Source organism: Kogia breviceps, chromosome 7 (genome assembly GCF_026419965.1).
Source record: "Kogia breviceps isolate mKogBre1 chromosome 7, mKogBre1 haplotype 1, whole genome shotgun sequence".
Classification (NCBI taxonomy): Eukaryota; Metazoa; Chordata; class Mammalia; order Artiodactyla; family Physeteridae; genus Kogia; species Kogia breviceps.
Window position 1 is genome coordinate 9,037,761 of NC_081316.1, and position 23,986 is coordinate 9,061,746.

The 23,986-nt window shown below is 39.4% G+C and overlaps 1 protein-coding gene and 1 non-coding gene across 4 annotated transcripts in view; both read right to left on the reverse strand.

Annotated features, from left to right (window-relative positions):
* Window positions 1-23,986, reverse strand: part of CKAP5 (cytoskeleton associated protein 5) — a 109,114-nt gene that overhangs the window by 15,441 nt on the left and 69,687 nt on the right. For all 3 annotated transcript variants that reach the window (XM_059068372.2, XM_059068371.2, XM_067037144.1), the window contains exons 19-35: window positions 20,239-20,296; window positions 20,021-20,146; window positions 19,014-19,153; window positions 18,702-18,876; window positions 18,008-18,121; window positions 16,437-16,565; window positions 12,406-12,600; window positions 11,899-12,034; window positions 10,673-10,761; window positions 8,280-8,405; window positions 6,189-6,338; window positions 5,680-5,883; window positions 5,334-5,469; window positions 4,715-4,908; window positions 3,336-3,508; window positions 1,988-2,161; window positions 1,646-1,766 (exon numbers count right to left, since the gene is read on the reverse strand). In XM_059068372.2, coding sequence (XP_058924355.1) covers window positions 1,646-1,766; window positions 1,988-2,161; window positions 3,336-3,508; window positions 4,715-4,908; window positions 5,334-5,469; window positions 5,680-5,883; window positions 6,189-6,338; window positions 8,280-8,405; window positions 10,673-10,761; window positions 11,899-12,034; window positions 12,406-12,600; window positions 16,437-16,565; window positions 18,008-18,121; window positions 18,702-18,876; window positions 19,014-19,153; window positions 20,021-20,146; window positions 20,239-20,296 — 2,440 coding nt within the window. The remainder of the gene's footprint in view (window positions 1-1,645; window positions 1,767-1,987; window positions 2,162-3,335; window positions 3,509-4,714; window positions 4,909-5,333; window positions 5,470-5,679; window positions 5,884-6,188; window positions 6,339-8,279; window positions 8,406-10,672; window positions 10,762-11,898; window positions 12,035-12,405; window positions 12,601-16,436; window positions 16,566-18,007; window positions 18,122-18,701; window positions 18,877-19,013; window positions 19,154-20,020; window positions 20,147-20,238; window positions 20,297-23,986) is intronic.
* LOC131760688 (small nucleolar RNA SNORD67) lies at window positions 5,115-5,225 on the reverse strand. The gene has a single exon (XR_009336792.1). It is a non-coding gene; the product is annotated as a small nucleolar RNA SNORD67 (small nucleolar RNA).

Below are 23,986 nucleotides of genomic sequence, written 5' to 3' on the forward strand. Positions count from 1 at the left end.
TGGACTTGCGGTTTCCTATTTTATTAAATTCAATAAATCTACAAATTGTATTGTTTATGGGGTTATAACTCTTTACTATTATCAAACTGTGCTCTCTTCCAACAGGGAGTCTGTTCTAGCTGGCCTGTGTGTCCTTCTGACATGTCCCTACAATTCTCTGAGCCTATCCTTGCTGTCTAGCACAAGATACTCCAGAATCATCCAGTATTTTCCCTGGTTCAGCTCTGGAATCTGCCACTTCTTAAGGAGCTGTTATTCCTTTTAGAGGAAAGTGGTATTTAGGAGACAAGATCTGGGGGTGCTCATTGCTGTTGGGGTGTTGCTGTTCTCAGGTCCTCTCAGTGGAAAGAGCTAGGGAATATAGGCATATCATCTGTAACATACATTTATATACTGCATATATACATATGCACATATATTTAAATTGATATTTATTTCTACATCTGTGTATTGAAAACCAAGAGTTCATACTGACACATCTAATTCCAGTCTAACACCGGAGTTTCTATTTTCTTGTCCTTCCATATTTGTATCACCCTTCTCTGACAGTAAGAAACTTGGCTCCCATTTTCCTTATTATATTTATTTATTTGACCAATCCCTTTGTTTGTAACCAATCTCCCACCTCTGCTGCCAGCTGTTCTCCAGGCCCACATCTTCTGCTTTGGCTCTGACTCCCTATTCTGAGCCAGCCGCATGCCGCCCTGCTCCCCTCCAACACATATGGATGTCCTCCTCACCCTGCCTGGGGTCCTACTACCATGCCACACCGGCTCCCCCCATGGACATCTTCCTCTTCCTGCTTTGGCTCTGACTCCCAGCTGTATGTCACCCCTCCTGAATGACAGCCTCCTCACAATGTCTGGGCTTGAAGACCCTCACATTGGGCCACCGTGGCTCTACTCCCACCCGCTTGCCACAAGGTAGCTGCCTACCTTGTTTTACCCTCCTCCTGGCTTTATGACTAGACTGTTAGGGAGGGGAAGCAGAGGAAGAAGAGAAAGGTGTTTAAAAAACATGTAGCTTCTTTTTCCTCAAAATTCTCTAATGGCTTCCCATCATACTTAAAATCCAAAACCTCCCTTAGGGCTTTTAAAACGCCACATGATCTGGTCTCTATCCACCTCTCAAATCTCAGTCTGTACCATTCTCTCTCTTCCCCACTACGTTCCAGGCACATGGGCCTGTGCTGTTTCCTGGACCACACCAAGGTCATTCCTACCCTAGAGTTTTTGTACTAGCTGTCCTCTGCTTGAACCCCGACCACCAGTCTAAGTAACTAGTACTTAGTTCCCTCTCTCCCATCACCCCATTTGAGTTATAGTTACACAGTAGTTACTATTATCTGATATTTTGTTTGTCTCTGCCCATCAAAATCTAAGAAAGTTCCATGAGAGCTGGTTCCTACCAATTGCTGTTTTTCAGCCTCTGGTGAAAGAATGCAACTGTAAAAAGCAAGGCTCTATCACAGCTCTATGCTGTGAGGCAAGTGATGCCTGGCAGTGGTCCCTGTGCACTTTTTTCATCAGGGAGGTACTGAACACCGCCTGCCTCCCTTAATACGGTAACCAGTGTGCAACCATCACTACTGCAGCCTCTGCAGCCACCAGTGGAATTACTGTTATGGGTAATATACCCCCATTACCTGCGTCAGAGCTTGGATGCTCGTGTTGATGTCACCACTGGCTACTTGCGAGATAATGAAATTGATTGTGGATGCTGTATTACTGTGCATATCATCAAAGTGTGGAGAAACAGCCCGGATCCTAGAAAGCAGAGCAAAGGAAAATATTCAATCTTTATTATAAGGTATCCCAATGAGTTGGAATTATGCCATTCCCCACTAGATCCAGGTTTTAGTAAAGAACCGCTATTAGTCAGATAGTAATCTGTTCTAAAAAGTTCTAACTGCACAGAGAGCTCTTTTCAACATATACACTCTGATGATCATGAACTGCTTATACTTAAATGAAATGGGTTAACTTACTTGGGTTCAGGAATAAGGACTGGTTCAAAAATGTCATCCAGTTTGTGCTGAACAAGTTCTGGCATTTCACATCGGACTGTACCATTGTCATTCTCAATCTCATCTAGATCCAGCTGGAATTCTCGGCGAACCATCTGGGCTGCCTCAGGATGCCCACTCATGCTTCGGGCTTGGCTAAGGGAAGCAAAAGGAGGCTCCTGAACTAAGAGAGACTTCTTAACCAAAGGGCAAGGTTAGCACTGCCAGCTGCCCAAAAGCTGCAAGACAGATGTTCAACTTCTGGTTTCAGCCCCCCTGAATGATTTAAGTCCTTGAGTCTAAGCAAGTGCCTTCAATGGGCAACAACACTGGTTCATGAATATCCTAAGAGAGAAGATTGACTTGTACTTACAGTACTGCCAAGTTTTAAGTATTCTCTCTAGTTCACTAAAGCCAACAAACCTTGTCTGCTATTCCAGTTAAGGCAGTAAATAATAAAGAATATTTATATTGACTCAAAGCTCACTACTTCTGGGCAAAAATTTAAGAAATATCTAGACTGCCTGGTTCTTTTCTACCAATTTAACCGGTATTTACGTTTTTCTAATTATAAGCATCATCCCAAGCAGTGTTCAGTAAATTTTATACTTGAGGGACAGTCAATCACCTCTTTTTAGGAATATTCACTCTCAGGTCAGGGCCAGCATTACATCCAAGCAATCGACATTCACAGTCCCCAAATTCAAATTGGTTAAAATTATACCCATGATATGATCCAAAACAGAGCTATCTTGCTTAGAAGGCAGTTTTTTGAGTCCCTAAGCCAACTCTGGGTTGCATGCATTTTACTCAGCCTTATCTGACGAATAGGAACGTGTGCACAACCAAACATAACACAAGGAAGAAGGTGAGCCCATATTTTAGCCACATGACATTGAGTTGACACTTCTGCTAGCCAGTGGACTTTCGGGGAAGGCTTGATTCATGGGATACTTGGACACCCTCTACCTGGTTATAAAGTCTACACCAATAGCCCTCCAGAGGGGATGAATCCAAGTCAGAAGTTAGAAAGATATAAGAGCCCTGCTAATGAGAAATTAGCAGGCAGTACTTACATCCTATAAGTGCGATACATAATTCTGTCCACGGAAAAGCAGTGAAAGAAGGCACAAGACTATTTAGAAGTGGTTTTGAGACAAAGACGATGAAGACTGAAGGATTTAACATTTGGTTACAAGACATTTACCCAGACACTGTGTCATGCATGATAATGGCTACAAGAACTCAAGATTATGTTACAGGATAAGCTCCGAGCACACAAGGCAAAGTCCACGGAGATGCTCTCAGACAACTATCTCCATCCACATACTTGAGTCTGGAGGACATGTCCTCAGCTGGTCCCTTGCGTAGCATGTTGGTATTGGAGCTTATGCTCTGTGTGCGCTGAGGTTTCTCTTCCACCTGTTTTACTGGTGCAGCAGAAGGCCTCTTTGCTGACCGCTTAATCCTCTCCTCAAGCATGCTCATATCCTTTTCAGAAAGCTGTCAAAAGAGGCCAAATTTAATTTATTAGCACACCCCTCTACTAGAATATGAAGAGAATTAAACACCTAATTGGAAGACCCAATAATTAATATCCATTTTCATGTCGAAGCAAACAGAACCTCATACGTTAGGGTAAATTTCCTTTCAAAACACTACTTCATTTTAAAATCAACTATCGCTAAAACCTGACTTGCTATATAAGAGAACACATGAAAGAAGGAAAGGACAGAAAAGGAAAGGCTATGAATAACTACAAATAAAAAGGTCAAGAATTAAATGAAGCTTCCTCATTTTTTGGTGTTACCACTAACTAGCTGTGTGACTCTGGGCAAGAAGCTTCCCTTTTGGTCATCTGTAAAATTCCCATCTGCTTTATTTCCTTCCCTGGCCTTGTAGTGAGGATTTAATGAGATTAATACAAGTAAAAATATATAAGCACAGGGTAAATACACGTGCTACTAGGAGGTAACTGAAGTGAAGAACATGTCCAGCCACAGTAGTGACTGGCTCAGAGGAAGTAAGGAGCCAAAAGCAGAACCTCCTATGCTTGGAGAGTCTGGCTCATAGCTGCAGCTCAAGACCCTTTTGACCTGACAGGTACCAGAATCCACATTATACACAAGTGAGTACTTGTTCACTAGAAAATAAATGCACTAAAAATTACTGAGGAGGGCTTCCCTGGTGGCGCAGTGGTTGAGAGTCCGCCTACCGATGCAGGGGACACGGGTTCGTGCCCCGGTCCGGGAAGATCCCACGTGCCGCGGAGCGGCTGGGCCCATGAGCCATGGCCGCTGAGCCTGTGCGTCCGGAGCCTGCGCTCCGCAACGGGAGAGGCCACAACAGTGAGAGGCCTGCGTACCGCAAAAAAAATAAAAATAAAAAAAATTACTGAGGAGATGGCCAGGCAGAATTTAAATCCCAGACTAGCTCAGATTTCTTGATTCAAAAATAGTTTTCATCTAAAGCAAATTGTTATGAGGGGAATGCTCAGAAAAAAATCTTATTTCCAGTAAAACACAGCCTAAATGTCCTACAGTAATCAGAGACACCCTCAAAGGTTTATATGGATTCTAGGACATATCGATAGGTTGAGTTTTAACAAAAAGTGGTAAAAACTTAAGAGTTGAGATGGCATGAAACTTGACACCTAAGTGATCTTGCAATTCACAACATGCTGAAAATGTTCAGAGAAAAGTCACTCACAGTTCCAATCAGTTTGAACACCTGATCCCCGTGTACGTTGTACACTGTGACGATGGTGTTGAGGGCAGCATTGCGCACAGCGTTGTCACGGTCTCCTATGTGAATCGCTATCTCCTTTAAGGCTTTTCCTGGTGTTGGTTGGCAAACATTCATGCCATAGGACTCAACCAGACACCCTAGTTCTTCTAGGCACTCTGGGGAGAGAAAGGCTAGATTAAGGAGACTCAACAGAGATTTGGCACAGAGACCTATCTTTACTAGATACATTTTCCCTGAAATACATGAAGGTCTCAAATCTTATTCTGGCTCTGCCTTGAATTCTTCCTTGTTTACTGCCTTCTATAAAATACACAATGAAACAATGGTGTTATAGCAATGGCTCCTAGAAGAAAGAGATGCCTGTGAGTCAGATGGCCCCTGTGCACTTGATTTTGTCACCAGGGTGGTACTGAGCGGTGCCTGTATCACCTGATACTGTGGCTCCACCAGTGTGCAACTCATCCCTCTCACAGTCCACATTAGAAGGTTAGAATCAAGAAATTTCCTGGTTCATCTAGAAATTATTTCTTTTAGAGGTCACTGTTGCAGACATAGGGCTCAATTTCAATGGTTGCTTTACCTGCTCTCTGCTTCGAGTTTTTGGATTTGGTTCCTTCCATGATGAAGGGGAACATCTTGCTGGCTGGGTACACAAGGCACATCCGGTTCAGGATGGCACGGACATCTTTACGAATGACATCCTTTGGTTCTCCGACCTAGTCGACAAGGAAAATAGTGATTAAGTGAGGCATTCTCTGAGTAGCAAAGGTACCCCCTTGGTGTGTCACTACATCTTGAAAGAATAAAATGAGTGGTGGAAGGTATCATCATCATACAATAAATGAAGAGGGGAGAGGGAATAAAAGTACAGGAACTGAAGTATCTGGGAACTTGAGTAATCTTCCAAAGTGAGAACAACACGTTACCTTGAGGATGAGATAGGGGATGAAGGAAGATGCTTCATTCTCAGTAAGATGATACTCCTCCTCACTCAGCAGGGTGAAGAGCAATTTTAAATATTCTAGGGCTTTCATTAGGACGCTTGTATTGGTGTCAAAAAACCGCAGGGTAAGCCACTTTAAGATAAGATCCAGGCAACCAATGACACCCTCTTTTTCACTCTCCAAGTGCTTGAAACAAAACAATACAAAACCCTCACAAATTAGACTGTATAAAAATTTAAGTTCTATTAGGCAAGTAAGTCTCAAATTTTACTGCAGTGCAAAAAGAAAATGATAGATTTTTAAGCCTCCATTTAAGACCCCAAATTATAGACATATAGTCATTTATTCTATCAGATAATAAGAAAGCTGTAAAAACAGAGAACATGGTGTATTCCAGTTCCTTCTCAATTCATGCAAACTTCCGATTATTTTACAGGGCTCAGTATTTTCATGCCTGAGATTCATGCATGTTTATTTTGTTGCAAACTTACATCAACCATGACAGCAAGGGCTTTGTTGTGATGCTGAAAGTCCGAGTGGAAGAGCTCGTCCTGGAGCCACTTAGCCACGCAGCTAGACATCTGAGTTTTGAGTTGCTCCATGTATTCGTCCCGAGGGGTAGTAAAATTCCACTTCAGCACCTGAAAAAAAACAGTGAAAAGGACCTGGAAGGTGTGCAACTGAAATGTGGTAGAGAACTATGTTTAAAGCAGCTGCAGGAATCAATTTAATAGGATATTTTTAAATTCACCAAGATTAATGTATAATTAAGTATGAATGCAAAATGTACTCTCAATCTGTCTGTCATACTTCTGGAAGCTTAACTCTGAAAATCTTCTAGGAATAGAATTTTCAGCAATTCTTACTAGAAAAAATCAATGATCTGTTATTGTGTAACATGGTGGATACTGTTGGTACAATTTTAATAAAGGGCAAATTTGAAATATCTATCAAAATTTTAAATGTACATATTATTCTAGGAGTTGAATATAAATATACTTACATATGTGCACAAAACCTATATTCAAAGATGCCTATGGCAATATAGTTTATAAGAGTGAAAGATTAGAAGTAACCTAAATGTTCAACATAGTGGGTTGAGAATAAAGAAAGGTACATACATATGATGCATCAATAAACAGAATGAATGCATACATGCGTGCAGATATGGAATGATCTTTAAGATATATATTTCAAATACCATTAAAAGAAAAAAGTAAGATTCAGAACAAAGAGTATGGCATGTTCCCATCTGTGTAAAATGAGGGCTATATATTTATATATATATATGATTGTATAGGTATGGAATATTATTATTTCTGGAGTAATACACAAATTAACTGGTAATAACATCCTCCTTGTGTAGGGAGACTGGAGTGGGAAACATGCTTTTCATACTTTCTGTACTTTTTTGGTATTATTTGAATTTTAAAAAATTCTAATGTATATATTTTGAAAAGTTTTAACTGATTAATAAAACCAAAACAACATCAAAAGAGAAATGATCAAACTAGCCATATATAGTTACAGCCACTATGGAGAACAGTATGGAGGTTCCTTAAAAAAACTACAAGCACAACTACCATACAACCCAGCAATCCCACTACTGGGCGTATACCCTGAGAAAACCATAATTAAAAAAGAGTCATGTACCAAAATGTTCATTGCAGCTCTATTTACAATAGCCAGGACATGGAAGCAACCTAAGTGTCCATCAACAGATGAATGGATAAAGAAGATGTGGCACATATATACAATGGAATATTACTCAGCCATAAAAAAGAAACAAAATTGAGTTATTTGTAGTGAGGTGGATGGACCTAGAGTCTGTCATACAGAGTGAAGTAAGTCAGAATGAGAAAAACAAATACTGTATTTCAACACATATATATGGAATCTAAGGAAAAAAAAAAGGTCATGAAGTACCTAGGGCTAAGATGGGAATAAAGACACAGACCTACTAGAGCATGGCCTTGAGGATATGGGGAATGGGAAGGGTAAGCTGTGACAAAGTGAGAGAGTGGCATGGACATATATACACTACCAAACGTAAAATAGATAGCTAGTGGGAAGCAGCCGCATAGCACAAGGGAGATCAGCTAGGTGGTTTGTGACCACCTAGAGGGGTGGGATAGGGAGAGTGGGAGGGAGGGAGATGCAAGAGGGAAGAGATATGGGAACATATGTATAACTGATTCACTTTGTTATAAAGCAGAAACTAACACACCATTGTAAAGCAATTATACTCCAATAAAGATGTTAAAAAAAAAAGTGAAATGATCAAACTAGCCATATATAGTTACCAAATCTATCTTTTAAGGTGTCAGGAGTAGCATATTACATATGTGTAGTTGATAAAAAAAAAAATCAATGACTACTTTCCAGTCTTTGATTCTAAAAACAAACAAAAAACCCCCCCAAAATAGTCTTACAGAAACAAGATATAATTTATAAGCAAAAGATTCAGTTAATTATTAGATATTTCACAATGATATGAATTTCAGACAAAAAAATTATTCTTGATTACAAAACAAAACTAAAACAAGCAAAAAAACTCCTGAAGATTCTTATTTCTTCCTTACCTTTAGTCCTTTCTCATCTTTCATTCTTTGCTCCTTTCCATTTGGAACAACAATAAAAATAGGACCAGATTTGTCTTCATCTTCCTTTAAGCTGGTTTTGCTTGGCACTTTCTTTCCTTGTGCAGTCTACAACCAAGGTACGGGGAATACTGATTAGCTAGACTACTTCTTCTTGGGAATTCGCTGTTACTGCCCAGCAAAAGGGCACTATATAAACCAGAGACACCTTTCTATATCATATTCCAAATGAAACAAACAAATGAATCATAGAATCTTGCATTTGATATGTTTGTGTACAGGTTTCCTAAAAATGTTTCTAATAGCACTCTTAAGTAACTGTTGGTTAGTCCTTGGGCTGGCATGTGATGTGGTTGGAAAAGCTGCTATTATATATCACTGGTCTGGGTTACAGGCTATTTTTGTTTCTTGGATAGTTCTTTTAAAAAAATTATTGATATAAGTGGCATATAATGGATAGTTCTTTTCTTTCTTGAAATCTTCAACACTGTTTATAGCTTTCCATATTAATGACATTTTGAATGGTATTCACACATTTCACATAACTTGAGAAAGCTTTTCTGTTTCTCTGTATATAAAATATATCTCTATAACATTACTGTAACTGGAGACCCTTTGAACCTGTTTCTAGAGAGAAATTTGCTAGAAACATTTTAAATACTTAAGTTACTAAAGTGGCTTTTAGGGACTTCCCTGGTCATCCAGTGGTTAAGAATCCATCTTGCAATGCAGGGGACACTGGTTCAATTCCTGGTCAGAGAACTCAGATCCCACATGCTACGGGGCAACTAAGCCCGCGTGCCACAACTACAGAGCCCACGTGCTCTGGAGCCCGCATACCACAACTGGAGAGAAGCCCGCGCACTGCAACAAAAGATCCTGCGTGCCTCAACTAAGACCCAATGCAGCCAATAAATAAACAGATAGATTTTTTTTAAAGTGGCTTTTAAAAAGAATCCAAGATTTGGAATCTTTGTATCAGATGGAAAGAAATTGTGAACACATGGTATATATATTTAAGGTAAAATTTGAATTTCATTACTGGAATTATTATTATATTATAAATATAGCAAAAGTCTGCTATTTTTAGTAGGCCAGCATTTCTTTCTAGTTCAAACACTTAAGCCATTCAGTCAAAACAAATGTGAGATCATTTATGTGAAACTGCTTCGTAAATTGCAAAAGACTGAAAAGAAAGTGGCATTAAGAACAGAGTCAAAAACACTTCAAAGCACTTGTGGTCAAAATACTGCAATAAGTGCTTGTTAAATTTGGGATGAGGAGAGTGAGGAGGACAGGAAAAGAACAGCTTCACTGGATAGTTCAGAAGATAATCACCCATTTAAATTAACTCACTGAGTTGAAGGACCCAAGCATAGGGAGGGAGAATGAGTAACTAATATTTAGAAGAATGGCTACAGAGCACCCCTTCTATAATGTGGATGTAATAATAAATGTACTGGATAATAAAACATTTCCTACTCTGCATACTTTCATCAGTTATATGCAGTTAATGAAATAGTTTTCTCTATTTATATTTACTATTAGATTCACTACTGATTGCACAGTTCTGCAATTTTCCTTTTGTAAGTATTAAACAGTCTATTCTCTGAATACAGTGCCAAGCTCTGAATCTTGATATAGAAACTGATGACAATTTGCTGTGATTCAAAAACTTAATTAAATGAAAAAACACCCAGGGGATATTATAGGTCGAGCATTTGAAAACATTTCTTTAAATTGTCCAACTCTGCATGGATGCTAAAAGGATTGGTGATGCATCAAATCCCACTGGTGTGGGGACAGAAGATACTTCCTTTTAGTCTAATCAGAACACCTTCTAATATGATGACTTAACTGTCAAATTTAAAGGAAGTTGCCTACTACTGAAAATCTCCCTCAAAGACGTGGATGTCAGAAACCCCAGCAGTAGCTCTTGAGAATAGGAGTCTTTGTTTTGAGGTAACATTAAAAGTGAGCCACAGGGCCTCCCTGGTGGTGCAGTGGTTGAGAGTCTGACTGCCGATGCAGGGGACACGGGTTCGTGCCCCAGTCCGGGAAGATCCCACATGCCGCGGAGCGGCTGGGCCCGTGAGCCATGGCCGCTGAGCCTGCATGTCCACAGCCTGTGCTCCGCAACGGGAGAGACCACAACAGCAAGAGGCCCGCGGTACAGCAAAAAAAAAAAAAAAAAAAAGAAAAAAAAAGAAAAAAAAAGTGAGTCATAGAAACTTGTATAAATAAATACTTTATAATTAGATAATATCAAGAGTAGTAATAATCTTTCATATGTAATATGATCTTTGCTAAAAGAATGACTCAGTGTATAAAACACTTAAAAGCAATTCTACATCTAAGTTGCAGAATTAACATACCTTTGCTTTAGAGGAAACTCCTAGAGCTTTGGCCTTTTTTGGATCAGGCTTGGGTTCTACAGTGCCAGAAACAGAATCTTCAACAGGTGCTTTGAGAAAAAAAAAAAGCACATACTGTAAATAGAAACTCTAATATCACTATATTCTGGGCAGGTTAAATATATAATGATGGTGAGAAAGCCAGTAGTTTTAAATATATCTATTAAAAAAGTTATTTTTATCTTATTTTTTTGAAAAGTTCTTTTTAAACACATGTATCCATTTTTAAAGTGCTTTCAGTTAGATTTTTTTCCTAACCTTTTTTCTCTCCGATTTCCTCATGAAATTAATTCAGAAAATCTACATCTCCTTTATCAACATTTAAACTGCAGTTTAAAACCATTTTCTAAATAGCAGTTAAAAAACCTTTTTGTTAGACTGATACTTCCTTAACGGAAGAGTCTATCGCCTTTGATACTATAGTAAACTATATATACTATATAGCAAAATCCCAATAAATGTTATAACTGAATATATACTTTGATACCAACAATTTAACACATGTAAAATTTCTAACTTTATAGCATCAATAATTTCTACCCCACTAAACAGAATATTATTATTTTGTTTAAGCAATAAGTCTAGAAGAGCAGTGGTCACAAGTTCGTGTTCTATTTGTACATCTTGGAATTTTAACATTAGGATGAAGAAATCAAGAATTTTCCCTTGAAGAAGTTTAGTAAATATTAGAATGGATCAGCAGGCAGCCAAGTGTAGTGGAAGGGGAACTCTTTTATGAATGAGTTAAGCAGAGGTCTCTGCTGGTTCAGACACCAGCTGGCTGTTTGGCCTTGTGCAAGTCACTTCACCTTTGGTGTTCCTTAACTTTAATAAGAGGCTTAAGCTAGAGGGTCCCAATTCTCCTTCTAACTGTAATATCCAATAGCAGAAAATAGTTGTGGAAACCTTAAAAGATTGAGTACTTGCTTTCTGGAGTATTTCATTGTGATACTCCAAAACTCCTTTTTGGAGGTGGAAATCAAATTAATCATCCTTAAACCCTCAGCACAGTTCCTGGCATAAAACTGGTAACTTGAAAAATGTTTATGAAAGGAGGGTAAGGAGATGGAGGGAGGATTTGGGATCTAGGCCATGAGGAAATGTGATTAAAAAATGAAGGTTTCTATTTTTTTAAGAGTTCCCTTGGCTATTTCCTTCCCCTTTAACCCTCTCAAAATAAGAGTTACCTGAGGCAGGCTGGAATTTGGCTGGAGCTGATCCTCCCACGGGTTTGGAAGTTGCTTTAGCAGGTGCAGCGGGCTTGGCTGGCATGTTAGCTTTGGCTTTCTCTAACATGGCCAACACCTGATCTTTAGAAGTTGGCTAGGGAGACAATATAACAGAGGTTAGAGGCCACATAAATGATATACTCATGCTATGCTTACTAACAGATCTGCTGTCAAATCCTTGACTCCTAGTTTTGAAATACCAATGAAGTAAGGGAAGCAGCACATAGTGCAAGAGAAGTAACACGTTATGAAGTCACAGTAAATAAGCTGCCATTCTAGAACGTCACAATTTTCATTCCTGCAAAGGCAGCAGATTCTTTAGAAGTTCTACACTACTATTTTATTTCTGCTCTCATTGGGATTTCAAGTTGAAACTCATAGGAGGTAATATGACCTTTTGCCTATATAAATTCATGTTCAATATTTTTTTAAATGGCTTTTAACAGCAGCAACAAGTAGTAGTACTTTTAGTTTCCCAGTAGCCTTGGCCATTTTCTCATATCCTAAATGCATCATGAAGAATGGCAAGGCATCTTGGGCCTTCTTTCGCACATCTCCGTTGCGATCCTCTAGGCAGGAGTAGAGGTGGGGAACACAAAGGATAAGGTCAGTGGGGGTGGAACGGAGAGTCGGTAGTTTCTCAGCCAGCCAGCCCAGAAGCTGCCAAAAGAAATAAAGACCAGTTATACACTGCACATAGAAAACTGTCATTATTTATGATCTTCAGCTTAACGATTTTATCAATACCAAACACTGAATTAGTTCTCACACTACAACTTTCCAGTGTGAAATCAGTCATTTCCATTGTCCAATGAAATGATAAACATGCAATGAAGATAATCAGCTGAGATAAGGACAGTTTTTTGGACCACGTTTGAGCATTAAGTTATAAAGCTTTAATAGTTCTTAATGCATCTTAAACTTTCACTTTTTTAATTCTAAGAACTATTCAGCTAGAGAAGATGCAAAATATTTATTTGATCAGAAGATGACAAGTTCTACCAGGACTTCTGCTTTCTGCCTTAGACAGTTTTTCTCTATATCTCTAAAATATTCATTTTATTTTCTGTTTTGTTTGTTTTTCGGCCATGCCGTGTGGCTTGTGGGATCTTAGTTCCCCGACCAGGGATGAAACCCCGGCCACGGTAGTGAAAGCAGAGTCCTAACGACTGGACCGCCAGGGAATCTGTATTTATTTATTTATTTATTTTTAAAACTATATTTATTCATTTTTGCCTGTGTTGGGTCTTCATCACTACGCATGGGCTTTCTCTAGTTGTGGTGAGCAGGGGCTACTCTTTGTCGTGGTGCGCTGGCTTCTCACTGCAGTGGCTTCTCTTGTTGCGGAGCACAGGCTCTAGGCGCATGGGCTTCAGTAATCGTGGCACGCAGGCTTTAGTAGCTGCGGCTCATGGGCTCTAGAGTGCGGGCTCAGTAGTTGTGGCACATGGGCTTAGTTGCTCTGCGGCATGTGGGATCTTCCCAGGCCAGGGCTCGAACCCATGTCCCCTGCATTGGCAGGTGGATTCTTAACCACTGCACCATGAGGGAAGCCCTGCATTTATTTTTTAGTTGAGATATTTATTGAGATGATTGTATATTCACATGCAGTTGTAAGAAATAATACAGAGAGATCCCAGGCACTCTACTCCGTTTCCTACAACAGTAGCACTTTATGAAACTATACTATAGTATAAACAACCAGGATATCGACACTGATACAATCCACTGATCATACTCAGATTGCCCCAGTCTGATTTTGTCTCATTTGTGTATGTGTCTATATTGCTTTCTCTACAATTTTATCATGTGTTAGTGTATTCCTGCAGTCAAGGTTTTGAACAGCTCCATCCCAAGGATCCCACGTGTTGCCTCTTTTATAACCACATTCACATCCCTCCTCCTACTCCCTAATTCCTGGTAACCACTAATCTGTTTAACCATTTCTAAAATATGAGATTTCAAACTCATATAAATAGAATCATATAGTATGTAACTGTTTGGAATCAGCACAATTCCTTGGTGATTTATCTAACTTGTTGCGTGTATCAATAATTTGTTTCTTTTACTGCTAAATAGTATTACACATATGGATATACAATAAGTTTGTTTAAACATTCACCTGTTGAAAGACATCTGGGCTGTTTCCAGATTTTGGCTATTATGAATCAGCTGCTATGAACATTTGTATATAGGCTTTTGTGTAAACATAAATTTTCATTTTTCTGGAATAAATGCCCAAGATTTGCTGGGTCATATAGTAACTACACGTATAGTTTTATAAGAAACTGCCAAACTGTTTTCTGGAGTGGCTATACCATTTTACATTTCCACCAGGAGAGTGTTCAAGTTTCTCCACATTCTTGCCTGTATTTGGTGTTATCACAATTTTTTATTTTAGTAATTCTGATAGTTGTCTGTGATATCTCATTGCAGTTTTAATTTGCATTTCCTTGATGGCCAATGATGTTGAACATCTTTCATGGGCTTATTTGCCATCTGTATATCCTCTTCAGTGAAATGTCTGTTCATATCTTTTGCCTATTTTGTAATAAGATTTTTAACTGTTGAGTTTTGAGAGTTCTTTATATATTACATATATATATTCTCAATGATAGTCTGTTATCAGACATAGAGGTTGCAAATATTTTCTCCCACTCCAGCCTGTCTTTTCATCTTCTTCACATGGTCTTTTGCAGAGTAAGAGTTCTTAATTTTGATGAGGTGCAATTTATCAATTTTTTCTTTGATGAATTGTGGTTTTGGTGTCTAGTCTAAGAATTCTTTTCCTGAAGAATTTCTATATCCTGAAGGTATTCTCCTATGTTATCTTTAAAAGTTCTATAGTTTTATGTGCTACATTTAAGCCCATAATCCACTTTGAGTTAATTTTGGTGTAAGATGTGAGGTTTAGGTAAGGTTTATTATTTTTGTCTCTGGATGTCAACTGCTCCAGCATCATCTGTTGAAAAGGCCACACTTCCTCGACTGAAGTACTTTGGAAACACCGTTGAAAATTAGTTGGTCATATTTGTGTGGGTCTATTTCTGGGCTTCCTCTTCAGCTCCACCTATCTGTGTCTATCCTCTTCCTCCTACCCCTTGCTATCAGAGTTTTTTGTTTTTTGTTTTTTTTGCCACACAGCTTGGCTGGGGGGATCTTAGTTCCCCAACCAGGGATTGAACCCGAGCCCTTGGCAGTGAAAGCATGGAGTCCTAAACACTAGACTGCCAGGGAATTCCCCACAGTGTCTTGATTATGTTAGCAATTTAATTTAGTAAGCCCTAATATATGGTAGAGAGGTTTTTTCCATTTTTTTTCCTTTGTCAAGATTGTTTTAGCTAGAATATAAATTTTAAAATAAACTTGACTTTGTCTATAAAAAAAACTTCCTTGAATTTTGATAATTACATTAAATGCGTATATCAATTACATATACATTAAATGTATAGAACTGACATTTCTAATTTCTACTATGTTAAATCTTCCAATCCACAAACATGGCATGTCTCTACATCTATTTGGGTCTTCCTTGAATGCTTCATCAGCGTTTTTGTAATTTTCAGTAGACACATTTTGTATTTGTTTTGTTAAGTGTATAGCTAAGGATTTCATTTTCTTTGGAGTGATTGTAAACTGTACTGTGTTTGTAACTTTGGTTTCCATATGTTCAATGTATTATAAAGAAATGTGATTGACTTTTGTCAAATGTGATTGTGTTTATTTTGTATCCTGCAATCTTACTGAACTCATTTGTTAGTTCTATGAGTTTACTTGTAGATTTCCTGGAATTTTCTATGTAAACAGTCATGTTATCTGCAATTAGGGATAGTTTTATTTATTCTTTTTCTAACTGTATGCCTTTCATTTCTTTTTCTTGCCTTATTGCAGTGACTAGAACTTCCAGTTCTATGCTGAGTAACAGCAGTGAAAATGGACATTCTTGCTTTGTTCCTGATCTTAGGGGGAAAGCATTCAGTCTTTAACCACTAAGAATATTGTCATTTATAGAGGTTTTACGCAGATGCTTTTTTATTTAACTTGAGGTAATTCTCTTCTATTATTCATTTACTGACAGCTTTTATCATGAATAGCTGTTGGATTTTCTCAAATCCTTTTTTTGTGTCAACTGATAGGATTATATGACTTTTCTTTAGCCTGTTGGTATGATGGATGACACTGATAGATTTTTGAATGTTGAACTATTTTTATGTCATGATTAAAAACTCTTACTTTACCATTTAAGAGTTCAAGAAAAGAGAAAACTTAACAAAAAGGCTAGTCCTTTAAAAAGTTTTATTGTTAAAAAAAAGCACATGAAAAGAAAAAAGAAAAGGAAGCACATGAATAAAAAAGTTCCAGGAATTTGGTTTCATTTTATTAGCGATTTTATAATGGAACTCACTCTATCCATTCATGTATATTTATTAGGTAGGTCCAAGCCTCCATGAAGGTAAAAGACATGACTAAAGCAAATTTGTATTTGTGGTACTAACCTCTTGCCTCAAGAAAGGATTTTCCTTTTTGAGCTCTTCAGAAAGATCTTCCCCCTCCAGCCATTCCTTCATGCCAGTCTGTTCTGCCCAAGCATTCACCGTTGCTAGGGCAGCAGCTCGAACATTGTTCTAAATGGAAGAGAGAATCAGTAAAGGTAACACTGCTATGGTTTGGAGGTAGGGAGTGAAAAGCCTGTTACTTTATGAACACGATCAATGGAGGTTTCTCTAAAGTCCACGTGAACATACTTGGAACATACTTCATCTTCTTTGAAACAGAATGTAGATCCATGTTGTACTAAAACTCCAAAGTAAATCAGAAACATAAAACTCCAAATTGTAAAGATCCTATACTCAGTTAATTAGGGAAAACAGTGACCTGGGCATAAAATATCATGTTAGGGGAACAAACTCTTAGGTTTTGTTTCCTGAACTTCTGGGGACTCTTATGTCCCTGGTTATCTGCTAAAGAATGTAATTCTACCTGACAGAGAACTCTTAATAGACTGAAATTAATAATTTGATTGAACATTTTTGTTTTTATATTAATTTGCATTCATAGAATGAGAACGACTTACTGACGTGAAAAATATTAAAATAGTCCAATTCCTCAAATTAAATGAATTACACAAAAATAAAGAGACATTCAAATATTCAATTAAGGATAAACATAAGAGCTTGCAACTTTCAGTGAGACAAATTCCAGGACTGTGGAACTGCAAATATCTTACTGAAGTACCAGAAGATCCTACTCTAGTAGTTGAGGGAACAGGTAGAAAATAAAATACATGATCCAAAATTTATGTTTATTCACTCTTTATACCAACACCTTAAACAATGATATCATAATCATAATAGCAACCATTTTTTGAGTATATACTGTATTAGACAGGTACAGGTACTTTATGTACAGATGCTTATTTAATTCTGTAAGAATTAAATTTCATAGATAAAAAACTGAACCTCAAAGAAGATAAACAACTTATCTAAGGGTCACAAAGCTATTAAGTGAGATATCTGATCACCTTAATAATGCCTGGGAGGTAAAAATTTTTACTATTTTCCTCCTAATATTCTCTTCTCTAACAAAGTTTATAAACTGTTTACATGCACTCTTACATGTAAGAAAAGGAATGGGGCTTCCCTGCTGGCGCAGCAGTTAAGAATCTGCCTGCCAATGCAAGGGACACGGGTTTGAGCCCTGGCCCAGGAAGATCCCACATGCCGCGGAGCAACTATGCCCGTGCGCCACAACTACTGAGCCTGCACTCAAGAGCCTGCAAGCCACAACTACTGAGCCCACACACCACAACTACTGAAGCCCACGCACCTAGAGCCCGTGCTCTGCAACAAGAGAAGCCACCGCAATGAGAAGCCCGCACAACACGATGAAGAGTAGCCCCCGCTCGCCTCAACTAGAGAAAGCAAGCGCATAGCAACAACGACCCAACACAGCCAAATATAAAAACAAATAAATAAATAATTTTTTTTAAAAAAAAGGATTATTCTTAGCCCAGTCATGTGGCTGGCCTATTCCAGAACAGAGCTGTGGTAAAAAGAGTCAGGTTTACCTTGCTGTCTCCAAGCACTGTGATGATAGGGATGCCTAAGTTCTTCACATGTTGCTTGATGTTTGGGCCCATGGCTACTGCCAACTGCTGGAGGATATTCAACGTCTGCTGCACCTGGGTGGGAAAAGCCAACACCTTATGTTCAAACCATAGCAAGGTGTGCTCAAAGTTTTACAAGTTTGCTGCTATACAGTCAATGCAGTAGGAAGTTTCTGGCCTACTTTAAACAAATCAGCTCATTATGATACTAATCAGCTTATGAATAATTTTTGGGTGACGGCATCTCCTTTTATCATCAGTTCATAAAATTGGAATATTAGAATTTTAGACTAGAGATTACAATGCTTTATAATTTTAAAGTAAGGTAAAACCTAGTTTAAGAAAAATCTCACATAAAAATCCAAATTTAAAAATTAGAAATTAACTTATGTGTATTACAAGCAGTTTTACATAAAAATACTTAATATCCGAGCCCTGTAAACAGCAAATCTGAGATTCATGAAAATTTGATTAATAAACTTGCCATCTACCAACATATCTTGAGGCACACTTAAGAAATTAAAGGAAGCTATTTCTAGTTCAAAGCAATAGAGGGACTAACTCCTTTTTGGTTTTGCTGGTGAAGGTTACTGAAAAGGATCCCCTTGCAAGGGCAGAGAGGGGAGAGAAAAAAACAGGCATATATTCTACGTACCAAGATTTTATTTGAATCGTTGAGTCGACCCTTCAAGGCAGTTGGAAGTTCACCTATGTTTGGCTGGATAAATTTTGCTTCATTGATAATACCTGCCACTTCATCTAGGCCTTCTTTCCTGATCTTCCAATTCTTGTCACCAATCTTAGACACCAACTCTGAAGTGATTTTATCACTGAAAAAAAAAAGACAGAATCCTTAATTCCAGATGCCTAAAAGAACAATGATGTCACAGAAGTACCCTTGACTGAGAAACAGAAGACACCATTAAGAATTAAGCATAATACATCAAATAAATCATTAGCAACAAACCTGATTTCTGTCCTTGGCAGAAGATCCACAACATCATTGCCCCCATCATCTGGTTCGTCTCCATCTTCTCCTTCATCTGTACCACTTGTACTGTGTTTGGAAATCCCTCTGGTTGGAGCAGGTGGGTTCTGTCCCTGCATCTACACACAAATAAGTCAGTGAGGCTAATGAACTTGATGAAGAATATGAGAGCTTCCCCGGTGGCGCACCGGTTGAGAGTCCGCCTGCCGATGCAGGAGACACGGGTTCGTGCCCCGGTCCGGGAAGATCCCACGTGCCGCGGAGCGGCTGGGCCCGTGACCCATGGCCGCTGAGCCTGCGCGTCCGGAGCCTGTGCTCCGCGGTGGGAGAGGCCACAACAGTGAGGCCCGCGTACCGCAAAAAAAAAAAAAAAAAAAAAAAAAGTTAAAAAAAAAAAAAAAAAAAAAAAAAAGAATATGAGAGCAAACTGGTTAGAGAATGGTACCTGTGTCTAACTTTCATATTCCTTCATAATACTTAATATTCACACAGCACATATTTTAATTCCTACTTAGATTCCAATTTTGAGACTATGTGACAAAAGATATCTTTATACAAACCTATTAGAACCTGACTTCTCAATCATAAAGCTGTCTTTTGACTTGTATGCCCGAGACAATACACAGCAAGTCTGCCAAAACTTAGCAATTTCAATTAGAAAGTTTATTCAAGGACGGTCAAGTTTCTTTTTACTTAAAAAAAAAAAAATTAATGTTATATTTAGTGTACTTTTGGAATAGGTAATACATTCAAAATGTTTGATATTCCAAAGCTACAAAGGGTAAAATGTCCCATCCTATACTACAGCTATCTAGTTCTCTTTCTCACAAAGTCAGCAATTTCTTATGAATTCTCCCCAGGGATACCTTATACATATAAAAGCAAATACATACATATTCTTCATTCCAAAGGGTGAAAAGTTTAAACGTAACTAATATAAGTATTCTCAAGTCAACTATGGATTGTATCATTTGTGGAATCTTTACCTTCTCAAATTCTGCATCTATCTGGGATAGAAGGGCAGGCTTCTCATCCTCAAAGAACATTCGCAAAGAGGGACCAACGTACAGATACATCACACCAAGCAAGGTGATGGCAGAAGTCCTCACAGCCTGGCAGAACAAAAAGAACTTTTCAGATCAGAACAGAACCATAAAGATGGCTGTACTTACTACTCTTCCTATACATGCTGGTATGTACTCACTGGGTTTGTTGCAGCAAGAGCTGTCTTCACATTGCTAATGAAAGCTTTCACGTTCAATCTAGAAGAAATGATACTTCGAATGAAAAACGAAGCGAAACCTCAAAATACTCAATGGAGTTTTATAAAGCCAGACTTTAGAACCAGCTTCCTTTAGATATGTCCTTAGTTCTACCTATTCTCTTTCTACACTCATTTAAAGTAAGCTTTAAATACTATCTATACGCATTAGATCAATCCAGTGTTGATCTCTTTCCTGAACTCCAGATTCCTATATCCGACTGCCTTTGTGACATTTCCATTTTGAAGTCTAGTAGATATCCTACATCTGTCAAAACCAAACTCCTGATTGTCCACAGCCCACCCCCCAAACCTGTTCTTCCCACAGTCTTCCCTATCTCAGTAAACAGCCACTTCATTCTCCAGTTGCTCAGGCCATCCTTGACTCCTCAGAGTCATCCTTGACTCCTCTTCTCTCTTAAGTTCAATATCCTGCTTAGTTCTACCTTCAAAATATATTCTGAGTCATAATACTTCCAAGCCATATAATTTCTTGACAGGATTATTTCAGTAGCCTTCTAATTAGTCTCCCTGCTTCTGCCCTTGATCTTCACTATCTGTTCTCTCTGACTATAGTCTGAATAATCCTTGTATTCTTCTGCTCAAAACTATCTAATGGTTTCCAATTTATTCAAAACTTTGAGGCCCTACACAACCTGGGCCCCTGTTCTTTCTTCAATCTTTATCTCCTACCACTCCCTACTCCCTCACTCTTCTACTCCAACTGCATTCTGAAGAACAATTACTCCTTGCTATTTTAAAATATATCACGTGTGCTCCTGCCACAGGGCTCTTGCACTTGCTGTTCCCTTCGGCTAGAATGTTTTTCTCCCAGGACTTCCCTAGTGGTGCAGTGGTTAAGAATCCGCCTGCCGGGCTTCCCTGGTGGCGCAGAGGTTGAGAGTCCGCCTGCCGATGCAGGGGACACGGGTTCGTGCCCCAGTCCAGGAAGATCCCACATGCCGCAGAGCGGCTGGGCCCATGAGCCATGGCCGCTGAGCCTGTGCGTCCGGAGCCTGCGCTCCGCAATGGGAGAGGCCACAACAGTGAGAGGCCCGCGTACCACAAAAAAAAAAAAAAAAAAAAGAATCCGCCTGCCAATGCAAGGGACATGGGTTCAAGTCCTGGTCCAGGAAGATCCCACATGCCGCGGAGCAACTAAGCCTGTGCACCACAACTACTGAGCCTGAGTTCTAGAGCCCGTGAGCCACAACGACGGAGCCTGTGCACCACAACTACTGAGCCTGAGTTCTAGAGCCCACAAGCCACAACTACTGAGCCTGTGTGCCACAACTACTGAAGCCCATGCGCCTAGAGCCCATGCTCCGCAACAAGAGAAGCCACCACGATGAGAAGCCCACACACCGCAATGAAGAGCAGCCCCCGCTCATTACAACTAGAGAAAGCCCGTGGCAGCAACAAAGACCCAATGCAGCCGAAAATAAATAAGTAAATAAATAATTATTTTAAAAAGAATATTTTCCTCTCAGATTGTTACAGCTAGCTCCCTCATGTCCTAAAATTCTGTGTCCCAAAGTCATTGTTTCAGGAAGGATTCCTGTCTGCCCTATAGAAAATAACACTATCCCAAACACTCCAAGGTGATGCCACTAACCCCCATACTGCTTTGTTTTTATTCCATTGTTATTATACTTTCTGGTGTGTTTTTTTACTGTTTATTGCCACCTCCCCTTACTCAAATATAGGTCCCATGAAAGGAGGAATTTAATCTTGTCCATGATGTATTCCCAAGGGCCTGAAACAAATGACTGGAATATCACAGGTACTCAATATGTAGTTGTTAAATAAATGACAAATCATGGATGAACTGCAAAAAGGAAAATATTCACATGGCTTTTATGTCATTTATGCCAAGAGATTAGTTTTACATCAAAGACTATACAATTAAGAAGGGATTAAAGGGACTTTCCTGGTGGTCCAGTGGTTAAGAATCTGCCTTCCAGTGCAGGGGATGCAGGTTTGATCCCTGGTCAGGGAACTAAGGTCCCACATACCGAGGGGCAACTAAGCCCACGTGCTGCAACTACTGAGCCTGCGTGCTCTGGAGCCTGTGTGCTGCAACTAGAGAAGCCCGAGCACCACAACGAAGAGCCCACGTGCTGCAAGATCTCACGTGCTGCAACCAAGACCCAGTGCAGCCAAATAAATAAATATTTTATAAAAAGGGGATCACAACAATACCTCAACTAGAGGAGGACACCACCGATACCGACGTAACAAAATTCTTTGCTTGAATGACACTTAAATGATAATTTCTAGGAAATTCTCTGGCAGTCCAGTGGTTAGGACTCGGTGCTCTCATTGCCAGGGGCCTGGATTTGATCTCTGGTTGGGGAACTAAGATCTTGCAAGCCAAGTGGCACGGCCAAAAAAAAAAAAAAGATAATTTCTAGAGTATTATATCTTCATTTGGTAGAATGACAACACTGTTTTGCAAGTGGCTATAAGAGGCATGTTGTGACAAGAACCATGGCACAGAGAAATGCAGCACAGTACAGAGTTACAGTATTCGCTCTTGGAACCAGAATGCCTGGATTCAAATCTTGGCTTTGGGGCTTCCCTGGTGGCACAGTGATTAAGAATCCACTTGCCAATGCAGGGGTCACAGGTTTGAGCCCTGGTCTGGGAAGATCCCACATGCCATGGAGCAAGTTAGCCCATGAGCCACAGCTACTGAAGTCTGAGCCCCTAGAGCCAGTGCTCCACAACAAGGGACACCACCACAATGAGAAGCCCGCACACCGCAATGAAGAGTAGCCCCTGCTCACCGCAACTAGAGAAAGCCTGCACACAGCAACGAAGACCCAATGCAGCCAAAAAATAAATAAATAAAATAACTTTATTAAAAAAAAAAAAAAAAATCTTGGCTTTGCCACTTTCTAACTGTGACTTGGGCAGATCATTTAAGCTTTCTGTACCCTAGTTTCCTCATCTATAAAAGGAGAGAACAATACCTCACATGGTTTTTAATGATGATTAAATCAAATGAGTTATTATTTAGAAAGTGCCAGGCATAAAGTAAGTCTATAAAATTTTGTTAAATAAAATACAATAGTTCCCCCTTATCTGGGAGGGATACCTTCCAAGACCCCCCAGTGGATATCTGAAACTGTGGATAATACTATATACACAATTTTTTTTCCTATACCTATGGAACTATGATAATTTAATTTATTGGGCTTCCCTGGTGATGCAATGGTTGAGAGTCCGCCTGCTGCTGCAGGAGACACGGGTTCGTGCCCCGGTACGGGAAGATCCCACATGCCGCAGAGCGGCTGCGCCCATAAGCCATGGCCACTGGGCCTGCGCGTCCGGAGCCTGTGGGCGCTGGGCCTGCGCGTCCGGAGCCTGTGCTCCGCAATGGGAGAGGCCACAGCAGTGAGAGGCCCGCGTACCGAAAAAAAAAAAATTAATTTATAAATTAGACACAGTAAGAGATTAGCAATAATAGCTAATAACAGAAAAGAACAATTATAACAATATACTGTAATAAAAGTTATGTTGAGTGTGCTCTTTCTCCTTAATCAACTTTTCCAATTCTACCAGAAATGCAGCGCCTGCTTCACTGGCAAACGCAGCCTCTCCTGTAATTTTTACATTTTTCAGTCCCAACCTGTTTCTGAATCTGTGTAGCCATCCTTACTTGCAGCAAATGCCTTGGTGTCACTTG